Here is a 15993-nt window from a genome sequence, read left to right on the forward strand (position 1 = left end):
TCTGGTCTGTGTGGTGTGATGTGAAGTCGAGGTGTGCAAGCAGCTGTTGTGAAGCACTGTAATGCTGTTACGTAAAGCTGCAGAGGAGGCTGAGAGGAGACACACAATTTTAAAATTCTATACAAGATGATGGGGGAGAATATTGTGACGGTTTTTACTCTCGGAGGGGGGAGTATCTCAAAAAATGTGTGAGGTATGTCTGCATAGTATGTCTAATAGATTGCAAAACAAACGAAGAATAGTAACATAATTCCAAAGAAATTAGATTTTGTCAACTGAATGAAGCCTAATTTCGGACCTTCAAGATACTGTTATATTATCTGATGACAATTACATTGCAAAACAAACGAAGAATAGTAACATAATAAATGAAAAAAAGTATTAAAAAATTTTTTTTTTTTTTTTTTTTTTTTTTAGGATATTATATTGCATTATTTGATGACAATTAAGCAAAAGATGTAAAAACAACAACAAAAAACTTATGTTCAATTATTTAAATTAATACAAATAAATAAATTAATACACTATATATATACTATAAATATATATATAATATATATATAATATATATATATATATATATATATATATATATATATATATATATATATATATATATATATAACGTGATAATAATAATAACAACAACAATGATATATATATAGTGTTTATGTTATGTTATGTTATTTTATGTTATGTTATATTATATTAAGTAATAATTGTTAAAATTAATTATATCAAGATTTGCATCATGGTAGTAATTTATTTTTATTTTTTTTTACTAACAAACATTTGAATGGATGATAATTTCCTTTGAGAATAATTAATACAAACAATAAATACAAACAAATTCAAATGGAAAACATCCCGATGCATTGCCGTAATAAAATTTTGGGGTCAAAATGGGCTTTATTGTCAAGAAAATAATGTCACAATAATATTCTTTATGCAAAATGTTTTTTTTTTTCTTTTGACCCAATGACACATTGTTCATGTCATATTAAATTTCTAATTTTTCATACAAACCTCTTTATTTGAGATTTCATTATGTACAGACAGTATTGATTTTTACTCAGTTCTGTGCTGGTTCACATATTAATGACAGAAGCCCCTATAGCTGCGACGGGGCAAAGGGTCCAATGCTGGATACACATTAGTTGAAAGACTGCAGAAAGTTAACTTGAGAGAGTTAATAATTGATCAGTGGCTCTCTGATCCTGGTGAAATCCAGCTGGCTGAAGAGCTCTGAGTCTCATCAGTGGAAACATGTCAGACTCGCTGGTGTGTGTCAGTGATTATGAGCGTCAAGCTCAAAGACTTTTACCAAAGTCAGTGTATGATTATTATTTCTCAGGAGCAGATGAGCAGCAAACTCTGCGTGATAACGTAGCAGCATTTGCCAGGTATGTGACTGTTCATCATCATATAAACACCTTCTGATTTGACAAGCATTTATTACAGAGAAGACATGAAGAAAGGCATATACTGTAAGTGTGAATCTTTACAAAAAACATGTTGGGTCGTACACTGTACAAAATGATTTTTTGAAGTTGTAAATAAAACAAAGATTATCGAGTCTTTCTGTTTCAAAATTTCACATTTAATGCAATGTGTATTTTCAGCTTTTTGTAATTATTTGTGAAATTTACTAGCACTTTTTGAGTTAAAATTGTAAATCCTATACCAAAGTAAATCCTATAACAAATGTTAGTGTAGTTTGTATATAATTTAAAAGAGTAAATAGTATTTATATTTTTATTTATGTAGATAAAGTCTATTTTCAAAACCATTAAGATGTTTTGCAAAGTGAGATTATTTTCATTATAACTAAGCACAGTTTTCTTCTAATGAAAATTTTTTTTTTTCTTTTTTTTTTTTTTACTTTGGATACTACTGAAGATAATTATATTACAGTTCAATTACAAATCATGCATCTGACATTATGTGATATCAAACTGCTAATTTATATATATACTATAGAATATATATATATATATATATATATATATATATATAATATATATATATAATATATATATATATATATTATGATATATATATCATACTACCGAAGATAATTATATATCTCAAGAAGTTTATGACAGGGTGTGTCTTACCATAGTTAAAGATCTAGCCTTTTAACCCAAGAGTTGAAGGTTCAAAGCACAGGTGATCTGATTCTGTTGAACACGTAAGCACATGTTTGTCCAGGCGTAAGACAAATATATTCTCAGCTGATCGGGAATAAAAGTGTCTGCTAAGTGAAAAACATAACGACAAGACAAATGCATGAGCAAAAGAACCAACTATTATCTGAAAGCAACAAATAAATCTTACAGGGGAGACTGGGGCTAGTTGTCACAGTCAAGATCTCGCAGGGTTTAATTCAAGCCAAATTTATTTAAAAAAAAACATGACATACTAAGTAATAATTATGGGTTTAATTGAGGGAAAGTTTTTTTTCATGTGGTTGACATACTATGATATTGATTGTATGAATTATGAAGTGATAAGTCATATATATGAAATAACAAGATCAAGGTTGCAATTGACATAAAAACTCAAAATTATGAAATAATAAGTCATAATTATGAGATAAATGATAAAAATGACATAAAAGTCAAAATTATGACATAAAAAGTCATTATGAAAGTCAATTATGAAAAAAGTCATAAAATTATGGCAAAACAGTGATATTTTAATTTTTGTGGGATAGTAATTCAATTTTGTGAAATTATTGGTCATGACTATGAAAATTAGATAAAAATTAGACAAAAGTTGACATTATGACATGAAGACAAAATTGGGACTAAAAGTTGACATACTAATCATAATTATGAGACAAAAAGTTGATAAGTCATAATTATGATTATTGAAACTACTAGAAAATGTGATAAGAAAGTTGAGTTTAATGTACTGTATGATGTATAAATGATCAAAATTTTGAATATAAGTAGTAATTATTGAATAAAAGTTGTAAATTATGTATGATGTTAAAATTATGAATTATGGTATTAAAATTTATATGTGATAGTTATAGATTATTGATTATGACATCCTCAGTCATGACTATGAAAATGAGATAAAAAAGTTCAAAATTATGACACTTTAAAAAATTTAGATATATATATTTCAAGCATATTGTGACATATCATGTTGGCTCTTTGTGTCATAAATTTGACATTTTATCTCATAAAATTCTATTTTTTAATCTCATATTTTATTAAATTAGGATTTTTCCAAAGTATGATTTTTTTTTACATATGTGGCAGAAATTGGCTTCCATACTGTTACTGTTATCACACACACACACACACACACACACACACACTGTTAACTGAATACATTCAATGGGGCATGTTGTCACGAAATATGGGGAATTGTACTCACAATGAAAACCTGCTGTTTATTGACATTTCTTTATCAAATTCAGAAAAGAACACCTTTTCTTGAAATATTATCTCCTGATTCATAATTGTCTGTAAATCCTATTTAGAGTCACTATATATATATATATATATATATATATATATATATATATATAATATATATATATATAAAATATGTGAGAGAAATTAAACATCGTTAAAAATGACCAAACAGGTAATAACACAGAACTCTGGCAAATTGCTTTTAAGTCATGAAGTAAAAAAGGCATGAGTCAGTGTGTAATAGTTTGAGTCAGCCTGACAAGAATTACACTTCTTCTAAATGTTTTGACCTAATTTTAGACAGCCTCTCTGGGGTGTGTGGGGTCAGTTAAGGCCAGTTATAATTATGTGCGTTTATCTTGGCCTGGAGCGTTCGTGTGGGTGGGCAGACGGACCCTAGAGACCTAAATACGGCCTTACAGCAGTGTCAGCAGAGGCTCTGTCCAAATGAATAATGCCACTGTATTAGTCATACATATATATTAGTCATATATGCATATTTATAAAATGTGCAAACAAGATGTCCTTCCAGGTTACAGACACGCGTTGTGAAAGTTAAGTGAGCTGCGGTCAGACCCGATGAGTCAAGAAATGAACACAAATATTAACACAAAACTGAGTGACCGTCAGGGCTGAAGTCATACGCTACACAACTCATGCAGGAAAAAAACAAACACAAACATTTCATCTATTTATAAACATGGTTTCCACAAAAAGTAGCTTGTTGCAGTTGTGCTTCTTAATTGTTTTATTGAATATATTTAGCTGAAAATGTTTTAAAATTGCCTTTAATACAAATGCAGATTTTTTTTTTTTTTTTTGTTTTTCTTAATTGTTTTTGCAAAATGAAATGAGCCAAGACTATCAACATATACATAATTTTTTTTTTTTTTTTTTTAGGATTTTGAGAAGAGTATAAGTTTTTTTTTAAGAGACATAACATTTAACTTTACTGTATTTCATGTATTAACAGGTTTTCATACCCACTATAATGGACAACATGCCCCACTGGTCTCTTAAAGTCTCTTTTAGTCAAGACTTTAAGGTTTGTGTCTAAAAAACGACTATAATCAATTTATAAATAAACCCACCCATTCCCGGTTGCATCTATATTTAATTATTATATAAAGTTTTTATTTCTGAAATATGAATTGCTGTGTCCTGCAGGTGGTGCATTTACCCTCGTGTGCTCAGAGACGTGTCCACAGTGGACATGTCCACCACAGTTCTGGGCCAGAGAGTCAGTATGCCCATCTGTGTGGCAGCTACTGCTATGCAGCGAATGGCGCATCCGGACGGTGAAACGGCCACTGCAAGAGGTCAGACACCATTAACTTACTCTGACCACATGGTGGCACCATAAGTCTTTCCTACATTCTACAGTATGTCCTGCTCCCAATCACACTTAAACAACCCTAACAAAAATGGATCACGGTTACCATAGTATGAGCTAATATACTATAGTTTCAGTGTGGCCCTAATATGGAAGTCCATTTCTGCCACATAAGATAAAAAACAAAAAAAAAACAAAAAACAAAAAACATACTAAATCATAATTATGAAATAAAATTCAAAATATTGAATTTATGACATATGACTATAAACTGAAATTATGACATATGACTATAATTCAATTATCAGATAAAAAATATGAAATCATGAAACTTATAACACATAATTATGTCATAATAATGTTGTACTGTCATGATTATGAAATTAAATGAGAAGTAAAAAGTTAAAATTATAACATAAAAAGTCATAATTATAATTAGCACCGAACCCCCAACTGCTCCCCAGGTGCCGCAGCATAAATGGCTGCCCACTGCTACGGGTGTGTGTTCACAGTGTGTGTGTGTTCACTGCTGTGTGTGTGCACTTTGGATGGGTTAAATGAAGAGCACGAATTCTGAGTATGGGTCACCATACTTGGCTGTATGTCACGTCACTTTACTTTTTTTACTTTATAATTATGAGATAAAAAAAGAAAAACAAAGTGAGATAATGGTTGAAATTATTACCTAAAAAGCCAAAGTTATTAGCCACAAAGTAATAATTATGAGATAATAAGTTGAAATTATGACACACTAAGTTATAATTATGAGATAAAAGAGATAAAACTGAGATGTTAATAGTAAGATATTATTATTGAGATATTAATATATTAAGATTTAATATATAAATTTAGATATTAAGTTACACTTAGTTATACTGACATGCTAAGTCTTTATTATGAATTAAAAGTCAAAATGATTACATAAGTCATAATTGACATAAGTCATAATTATGAGATAAGAAGTCAAAATGATGACATGAATTTTCATAATTAAGAGATAAAACATCAACATTAATGTCATACTAAGTCAGTTATGAGATAAAAAGTTTAAATGATGACAGTCAAAATTATGAGAAAAAAAGCGAAAATTATAATATAATGTCATTGTGAAATAAAAAGTCAAAATTATGACATACTAAGTCATTATGAGACAAACAGTCAAAATTATTACATAATTAATACTTAATATTTAATCTCATAATTTAGAGTTGTTAATCTAATAATTTATACTTTTTTCATAATTAGACTTTTTATTTCAAAACTTTGTCTTTTTAATCTCATATTTTGCAATATTTTTTCTTCTGTAGCAGAAATGAGCTTCCATACTTCTTTACTACTGTCAGTAATAGTGAATACAAAATTACCACAGTTTTATTGAAGTAAAAATTTTAGTACCTATGCAGAGTTTAGGAAGAAAATTGTCAGCTTGGCACTTTGTGAGGGATCTATTATCTCTGAGCAGATCCAACACACTTTAGGTGATATAGTTTAAGGATCACCCCTGTTAGAAGGTTCGAACCCAAGACCATTCAGTATCTTGTGAGCCACACCACCCTTATGACAATCACCCTGCTGTTCTGACTCATCCTCTGGTCTCTTCCCATCCACAGCCTGCCTGTCCTGTGACACGGGGATGATGCTGAGCTCATGGGCCACCTCCACCATTGAGGAAGTAGCGGAGGCCGCACCTGGAGCCGTGCGCTGGATGCAGCTGTACATTTATAAAGACAGAGCGCTGACTCAGTCTCTGGTCAGGAGGGCTGAGAAGGCCGGGTATAAGGGTATCTTTGTCACAGTGGACACACCTTATCTTGGCAGGCGACGTGATGACGTGCGCAACCGATTTAAGCTGCCCTCTCATTTGAGGTAAACGCTGAGACAACCACACGTGACGTGCGTGCATGCCAGCAGCAAGCTTTACAGACATCGCTGGTTGTGTTTGTAAACTCACAAACACAGTGTGAATTGTTCATCCGATCAGAAATCAGAATAGACATGATCTGAATCAACAACTGGTAATTTCAGTGTAACTTCAGCAGCAGCATGTGACAGGCAGGACTTACTATTATTTTATCACACTGACACTTTTTCTGCTGCTCCGGAGGTTTTCTATGACTTTTGCACCAAAGATTCATATGGTCAGATCTATAATGATATATTTCAATTTTATGCCTTAGCTACTGCATATCACTGGGAAGCATCCAGAATAGCTTAGCAACTGCATAGCAACACCCTATCATCCACTCAGTACACTTTAGCAACTGCATAGCAATGCTCTAACAAACACTTAAAATGTCCTGGTAAATGTAGCATGCTGTGGCAACAGGTATAGATGATAGTATATATATATATATATATATGAACAATCAACAAGTGGTGAGTTCACTCAGAATGCAGAAAGCAAACAGTAACACCCTGGCAACTACTAAGAACTCCCTAGCAACTGCATAGCAATGCCCTGTCATGCATTCAAATTATATTGTCAGATCTACAACTTTAAAGCCCTGGCAACCACTCAGAGCACCCTTGCAACTGCATAGAATCACCTAAGTAACCACATAACATTCTAACAGCAACTCAGAATGTTTAGAAACCACATAGCAACACCCTGACAACTGCTCAAAACTCCCTAGCAACTGCATAGCAATGTCCTGTCATACATTTAGAAATTATACTCTCAGAACTTTAATCACCTTAGCAACTGCATATCAAAGCCCTGGCAACCACTCAGCGCACCCTGGAAACTGCATAGCAACACCTTAGCAACCACACAATGTTCTAACAGCACCTCAGAACATTTAGAAACCACATAGCAACACCCTGGCAACCACTTAGAACTTAGCAACCACATAACGTTCTAACAGCAACTCAGAACATTTAGAAACCACATAGCAACACCCTGGCAACCACTTACCTGCATAATAATGGCCTGGCATGCATTTAGAAATGATACTGTCAGATCTGCAACTTTAATCACCTTAGCAACTGCATATCAGAGCCCTGGCAACCACTCAGAGCACCCTGGAAACTGCATAGCAACACCTTAGCAACCACATAATGTTCTAACAGCAACTCAGAATGCTTAGAAACCACATAGCAACACCCTGGCAACCACTTAGAACTTAGCAACCACATAACGTTCTAACAGCCCCTCAGAAAGCTTAGAAAGCACATAACAACACCCTGGCAACCACTTACCTACCTAGCAACTGCATAGCGATGTCCTGTTATGCATTTAGAAATTATATTTGTCAGATCTGCAAATTTACTCATCTTAGACACTGCATACCAACGCCCTGGCAACCACTCATAACAACCTGACAACTGCATCCCAACACCTTAGCAACCACATAATGCGCTAACAGACTCTAGATGCTTTAATACTTACTTTTAATACTATAATGGTGTAAATAATTGCAATATTTACAAAAAAAGTAGCATCTTCATTTACACCTTTCTAGTCAGATGCTGCATTGTAAACATTTCAGTTTTGATTTAATGGATGTAAAAAAAAAACTCACAAGAACATATACTTTTACTTTTACAATTCTTGTGAGGTTTCTTCATAAAAAAAAAACCTCAGTTTTCTCACCCTGGTGGACAGATTATTTTACAGGTTTGTTGTCCCTTGAAAACCAAAACGCTCACTGAAGAGCTTTATGTATTTATGGAAACAGAAATCTCTCTCTTGAACAGGGGAAGCGTACAGTAGATCACACCGCTCATGGGGATTAATACTCTCAGCTTTAGCTCCGTCAACACTCGCTATATTATGTTTTTTATGTGGGGAAACATTCAGATATCAGCAGTTCTACAGATATGCCAACAGCAGCCCACTATAAAAATGCCCTCATGAAAGTAAAGCCTTCCTGCTCTGGATCCCACGAGGTGAATTACGGCAATTAGAAATCCAAAAAAGCATCACGGCCCCACCGTATATTTCAGCACAACTACCTCCGTTTCCATCAGCAGTGACACAACATGAACTTCATCTCAACCCTCCCGGAGACTTTCGCTCGGCCCCACAAATCAAAGCGCAGCAGCGGCAACAAGGTGCCATTGAGCGTGAGCTCTGGTGTTTGGATAAAACCCCGGCTCAGTTTTCATACACTGACCAAAAACAACACTCACAGGACTAATTCCATTTTGCACTCTCATTTTCTTTTTCTTTCTTCCCCCCAGAATGGCTAATTTCGAGACCCCTGATTTAGCGTTCTCCTCAAAAAAAGGTTACGGGGAGGACAGTGGCCTGGCGGTGTATGTAACTCAGGCCATAGATGCCACGGTGAAGTGGGACGACATCGCGTGGCTGAAGAGAATGACCTCCCTGCCTGTGGTGGTCAAAGGGGTTTTGACAGGTGAGCCATCCTGTTGTGTTTGGTGATTGGAAGAGCTGTCATGTCATGTGTGCTTGTGTCCGAAAACGGTGACTTCACAGGCAGAATACTGGATTCAGACAGGCTTCAAATGCAGCATATCAACAGAAATAACCAAACAAGGATTTAGTGGAAATAAAAAAGAAATACTAAAAATAAAATAAAATAAAACAAAATAAACAATTTAATTAAATAAAAAAATACTGCACTTACATCATATGTGATTGTATCTGAAAGCTGTCCAGACTTTACAGGCAGAAAACTGGATTCAGACAGACTTCCAATGCATCATGACATCATGTGTAATATCTTTAAAAAAATAAAATAAAAATTAAAGTGAGGTTTAGAGAGTTTATTTTTAAAGGGGTCCTATTATGCACTTTTACAAGGTCTTGATTTTGTTTTGGGGGTATACTAGAACAGGCTCTCATATTAGGTTGTTCAAACACATTATTTTTCACATATTTTACATTATTACAACACCTCTCTCTCAGTCTGGCATGAACGGCTGGAATAGTTCCTGTATCAAATGAAGGCCCGCCTTCTGAAATACTAAATGCGCTGTGATTGGTTAGCTGGGACAGTGTGTGTTGTGATTGGCAGCGCTCAGCACAAGGTCGGGAAATGTCATGCCCCTTACCATAGCCGCATGCCAGCTTCAGTGTAAATATTGTGTCAAAATCAAATCAATTTGAGTGCGATTAAAACCCAGATGATTGTAACCATTCTAAGTTTGTCTGCCTTTGGAAAACTAGCGTGTCTCAGACATAGTGATAACACTCGTTGCCTTCTCTAGTGCAGCTCAACCAGGTCTCGTCCCGTTCATCAATATTTGTGATATCACTAATCACGGAAATTATGCAGTGTAGTCCAAACGAGTCGTTCGTTGTAGATTTTGAAAAGTGATTTCTGTTAAAATAAAAAATTACCAATGGAAAATTTCCTTTTGAATTGGACTTTGAGCTTTGTAACTTTGCAGATCTTTTTTATGCTCAAACAGCAACATTACAGACTAACTAAAGTTGAAAAAGGGGAAAAGCATAATAGCACCCCTTTAAATAAAATAAAATATTAAAGATACTACTACTAGGTTTTATTTTTATAGCACCTTTCCAAAACCCGAGGTCACTAATAAATTAAATATGATAAAATATAATATCAATAAAATAAAATACAAATATAAACAAATATAAATAATATAATATAAATCAAACTAAAACTAAGATTAAAATATAAAATAAAATAAAACTAAATAAAAAATAAGTTAAATTAAGATATGTGTATGAATAAATTTAAACGCTTAAACTACTTCATCAGACACCATTTCTATTCTTTCCTCTAACCGCCAAACTGCACGCACAGGACTGTGGGATATCTTGGCCACTGAAGGATAAATTTGTTCTGTCTGTAAAAAGGGGCCAGATAAATGCATGTTATGCAAACATTACATATTTAAAATGTGAAGACCTACACTAGTACACTAGCTGACCTCAAAGCCAATAGACATGAGATAAAGCCATAAAAGTCCAGTTTGGATTTAATTAAGTCTGTAATGTCTTCTTTTGCCTGCACCCTTAAAATAAATGTTTTATGGAGATTAAAATAATTCCTGATGTTACGTTATAGGTTTTTAAGATCAGTTTGTTAATTTATGGATTCTTTAATCCACCAGTACAGATGTTTTCTAAAGAACTTCAGAATAAAAGTTCTATTTATTTGGTTCTAATTTGAACCTTTATTTTTAAGTGTGTGAAATGCTCACCGTCACTGATACAGGACAACCTATTTGCATAATCTAATCAAAACAAACGGCCGGTCGACCCCGTCTGTCAGCGAGGAGCCACTAATTAAAGATAATGTGTCATTTATCTCCCGGGAGGAAAAAGCAGTCAGACTGTGAGCGCTGAGGTTATCTCAGAAACGTCTAGAAGCTTTACTGCTGTTATTGTGTCTTCAGATAAACTTTTATCTTCTCTTTGGCTCTGGAAATAGCATATTCTGTAAATAAAAGAGCGATCACACACACACACACACACCTACACGCACACACAGCCTACACACACACACACACACACACACACACACACACACACACACACACACACACACACACACACACACACACACACCCAGTCTTTTTATTTCAGCGCAGACCAAAGGATTTAAATGTGTTCCCTGACAAACTCAGAAATGTATGTTGGGTGGGGGGTGGGGGGTAATTGGGGAACGCCATTAGTTATTTTAGCTCATGTGTGGAACATAATTTTCCTTGAAAAGTGCATCCTTTCCTGTTGGCCTCGGCTGAAAGGAAAACGCTATTTAATCATTTTCGGGAATTTTCCGAACAGAACAGACCTGGAGAAATTAAATTACACTATGTAAAGCTAATTTTTCACATTTTCTGTAGCTGCTTTCCTGTGCAAAATAAATTGAGCAAGTCTTTTCAAAGAGTGAATGCAATAGTAACAGTAATGATTGCAATAAAGGAATAGTTCATCCAAAAATTTAAATCTCCTTACAATGAACTCTCCCTCAAGCCATCCAAGCTGTAGATGAGTCTGTTTCTTTCTCAGGTTTGGAGAAATGTAGCATTGCATCACTTGCTCAGCAACTGATGCTCTGCAGTGAATGGGTGCCGTCAGAATGAGAGTGCAAACAGCTGATAAAAACATCACAATAATCCACAGCACTCCAGTCCATCAGTTAACATCTGGAGAAGACAAAAGCTGAAACAAATCCAACATTAAGGTGTTTTTAACTTAAAGCTGTTGCTTCTGGCTAAAATACGAGTCCATAATAACGCTTCCTCCAGGGAAAGAGTGGTCAGGACTGAATCAGGAGAGAAATATGCACAGATCAAGCACCATTTACAAGCAAAAACAGCTTTAAACAAATAAAATATGTGGCAGGATTTGGATGTGAGAGACTACAGGAGATGCACTTTTTCATTGGAGGAAGAGTCGTTATGGATTGAGGATTTTAGCTGGAAGCAACAGTTTGAAGTTAAAAACTTCTTGATGGATTTGTTTCTTACAAACATGCAGCTTTTGTCTTCTCAAGACATTAACTGATGGACTGGAGTGGTGTGGAGTACTTGTGGATTACTGTGATGTTTTTTTATGTGTTTTGGACTCTCATTCTGGCGGCTTTTATTCACTGCAGAGCATCCATTGGCGAGCAAGTGATGGAATGCTACATTTCTCCAAATCTGATGAAGAAACAAATTCATCTACAGCTTGAATGACCTGAGAGTGAGCAGATCTTTTAATCCTTTAGTGACTAGCCCTTTAAATACAGATAAAGACAGTACTGCATACCATAATTGCAATGTAACATAATTTCCTCCATGCAAAAGATTTTGCCTCCAAATTTTAGAATGAGAAAAGGCAAAACTGCTTCAGAAGAACCGCAGTAATTAATGTTCTGCTCATGGTGAATCTTGCCATTTTAGCTGAAGATGCCAAAGAAGCTCTGAAGTATGGGGTGGATGGAATACTTGTGTCAAACCACGGAGCAAGACAGCTTGATGGAGTTCCAGCCACCGTAAGTGTCTGTTGAAGAAATGAGGCATTATTGTTCTCCAGAGACCTCCAACCCACAAGTCCTTTTTGCAAACCTTCCTCTGCGGCCTGTAAATTGCATCTTTGATAGTGTGAAATACGGTCCCTGGTTTACCAATCTGGATGCCAAACAAAGGTTTGAATACAACCGCAAGCTTTATGTGCGCATAGTGGTCTTCAAAACTGAAGAACATCAAATGAGCGTGAAGAGCGTTCTGAATATAGATGCAGAGATGCTGTATCTGCTACAGGTCTTCCAACACTTCCAATCTTATGATCTATAATTAGTGCTGATGATGATTTATTGAAGCTCTATCCTTCTAGAACTTTCTGTGATAACCAGTTATGGTGACACAATATACTGTAAGACAAAAAACTTGATACTTGGAATAATGTTTTTTATGTTTTTGAAAGAAACCTTTTCTGCTAAAAATGGCTGCATTATTTGATCAAAAATACAGTAAAAACTGTGAAATATTATAACATTTTTTTAAAAAAAAGTTTTCTCTGTGAATATATTGTAAAATATAATTTATTCCTGTGATGCGCATCTGAATTTTTCAGCATCATTACTCCAGTCTTCAGTGTCATCTGATCTTCAGAAATCATTCTACTATGCTGAATTGCTGCTTTAAGACATTTCTGATTGTTATCAATGTTGAAAATAGTTTTTACTGCTAAATATTTTTGTGGAAACTGTGGTACATTTAATTTTTCAGGATTCTTTGATTAATAAAAAATTCAAAAGATCAGCATTTATTTGAAATAGAAATCATCTGAAACATTATAAATGTTCTCACTGTCATTTTTGATCAATTTAATGCATCTTTCCTGTATAAAAGTATTAATTTTTACTTTTAATCTTACCCCACACTTCTCAATGTTAGTTTTCACCAAAATATTCAGCAGCTGTAACTGCTTTCAACATTGATAATAATCAGAAATGTTTCTTGAGCAAAAATCAGCATATTAGAATGATTTCTGAAGGATCATGTGACACTGAAGACTGGAGTAATGATGCTGAAAATTCAGCTTTGATCAATGGAATAAATTACATTTTACAATATATTCACATAGAAAACAGTTATTTGAAATTCTAATAATATTTCACAATTTTTAATCCATTTTTGATCACATAAATGCAGCCTTGGTGAGCAGAAGAGACTTCTTTAAAAAACATTAAAAAATCGTAAATATTCTAATGTATAACTGCGAATGAAAGAGCCTTTAAGCAATAACATACAGTAACGTGATGGCGTATGTCAGTGCAGATTGACGCTTTGCCTGAGGTTGTGGAGGCTGTAGAAGGAAAGGTGGATGTCTTCATGGACGGAGGGGTCCGTAAGGGCACAGATGTGTTGAAGGCTCTGGCTCTGGGAGCAAAGGCTGTGTTTGTAGGGAGACCCATCCTGTGGGCGCTCGCCTGCGAGGTAAAACACAGTAAATATTGAATTACTGGACATGCATGTTAGTTCTTAATGTGTAACCGGACATCAAACTTTCTGTCCATAGGGTGACAAAGGAGTCAGTAATGTTCTCCAAATACTGCGTGAGGAACTTCACCTTGCATTGGCGCTTACAGGTAGCTCGGTTTGAGCATTACTATGTACATGGGTAATCAAAAAAATTCTAATTCTATAAATTATTTGAATTGATTTAAAGTAAAACAAAAGTATTTATTTTTAGAACAAAAAGCAATTACAGTAAAATGTAGAACAGTACTGAACTACATAAAATACTATATAAAAATATTTTAAAATACTACTAAAAAAAAGCTACATAAATGCAGGTTAACCAGTGTATTTGATATTGTTTTTCTGTATGTTGTCTTCTGGCAGGATGTCTTTCACTGAAGGAAGTCAATAGATCCCTTTTGAGAAGATCTGAGCTCATTTCAAGGTTTTAATGTGCAGAACTTTTGCATGCTGGGGGATTTCATGTGTGCCTGTGACTGGACCGACTTGTGTAATTCAAATGAACCCAGAGGATTTGTGCTTGACAGATTTAGCATCATGAATAAAACATTTGTGTAAGTCATTCGTGTAAAAGTTTGAATAAATGCATCAAAAGCGTGTGGTTTGTACAGACGTACTGTGCCTGACAGCAGTAATCCTTCCTGTTTACTGGAAGCAGGCAATGTTTGGTAACCCAAACCAGTTTTGTGACTCTTCCAGTTTTCTTCACTGTCCGGACACTGGGAACAAAATGAAGAGGATATTTATAGGCATATTTCACCTAAACATGAACCAGGGTTATTATGGTTAACTAAAACTTTAACTAAAAAAAAACAAAAAACAAAAACATTTTTGTTACATGAAATAAAATCGAATAATGACAAACCTTAAACTTATTAAAAAAAAAAAAAAACATAGCATATTTAAAAGGATATTTTGAAAAAGGAAACTAATAAAAATTACAAAAACACAATAAAATTACTAAAACTTGAAAATGAAAATGGAAAAAAACACTATAAAAGCCTGTTTCCACAATGGGACAAAATAAATAAAACATAACTATAAATAAAAATGTATATAAATAAAACTAAGAAAAATGACAACAACACAACAAAATTACTGAAATATTAACTAAAATGAAAATGAAAATGGAAAATGTAAAATATGGAAGTTAGAAAAGTCAGAATTATGAAATATTAAATCTCAATTGCGAGAAAAAGGTCAGAATTGTGTGATAAAAATTCACAATTACCTTTTTTTATTCCATGGTGAAAACAAACAAACAAGTAAAAAATAAAAAATAATAATACAATATTTTTTTTGTAACTGTAATTTCATAATTGTGAGCAAAAAAAAAACAAAAAAAAAAACCCTGAATTATGAGATAAATGACCTTTTACCTCACAATTAAATTTTTTATATTTTTATTCTTTGGTGGAAACAGGCTTCCATAAAAGAAAACCTAATTCAAATTATCATTAAAAACTATGTAACATGAACATTTTGCCATTGTTTACTCATTGTCATGTCGCAGCTGTTTTCCACACAAAGATGCATATGGTAAGAAAATTTCGATTTTAGAGCGAACCATTTAATAAATGCAAGAGCATTTGTCGTAAAGTAATATATTTCCACTAAAAGAAACAAGAGAAAATGACTACTTTGTGAATGATGTGACTGCTGTTTTTCTTGCATGCAAGATTTCCTCATATTGTACTTGTCATTTGCATTTCTCTTTTTCATTACAGTAATGTGAATGCAGCGAGCTTCTCATGAATATTCATTCTCCCTCCACGGGGCCTGAAAGGCAAACAGGTTTGTGAGAGGTTCAGAAAGGTC

At 33.9% G+C, this 15993-nt stretch overlaps 1 protein-coding gene across 2 annotated transcripts; it reads left to right on the forward strand.

The window, feature by feature from the left end:
- Positions 1–1214: 1214 nt before the first annotated feature.
- hao1 (hydroxyacid oxidase (glycolate oxidase) 1) lies at positions 1215–14772 on the forward strand. 2 transcript variants are annotated; one of them, XM_042773475.1, is made up of 9 exons: positions 1267–1403; positions 4405–4476; positions 4599–4750; positions 6375–6630; positions 8947–9122; positions 12592–12683; positions 13972–14130; positions 14213–14282; positions 14539–14772. In XM_042773475.1, exons 3-9 carry the CDS (start codon positions 4645–4647, stop codon positions 14604–14606), a joined length of 927 nt encoding a protein of 308 aa, XP_042629409.1. In that variant the 5' UTR covers positions 1267–1403; positions 4405–4476; positions 4599–4644; the 3' UTR covers positions 14607–14772. The 2 variants fall into 2 exon arrangements, with proteins under 2 accessions (XP_042629408.1, XP_042629409.1); XM_042773474.1 differs by lacking the exon at positions 4405–4476 and having other exon boundaries at positions 1215–1403.
- Positions 14773–15993: the final 1221 nt, after the last annotated feature.

The sequence above is a fragment of the Cyprinus carpio genome, chromosome A17 (assembly GCF_018340385.1).
Source record: "Cyprinus carpio isolate SPL01 chromosome A17, ASM1834038v1, whole genome shotgun sequence".
Classification (NCBI taxonomy): Eukaryota; Metazoa; Chordata; class Actinopteri; order Cypriniformes; family Cyprinidae; genus Cyprinus; species Cyprinus carpio.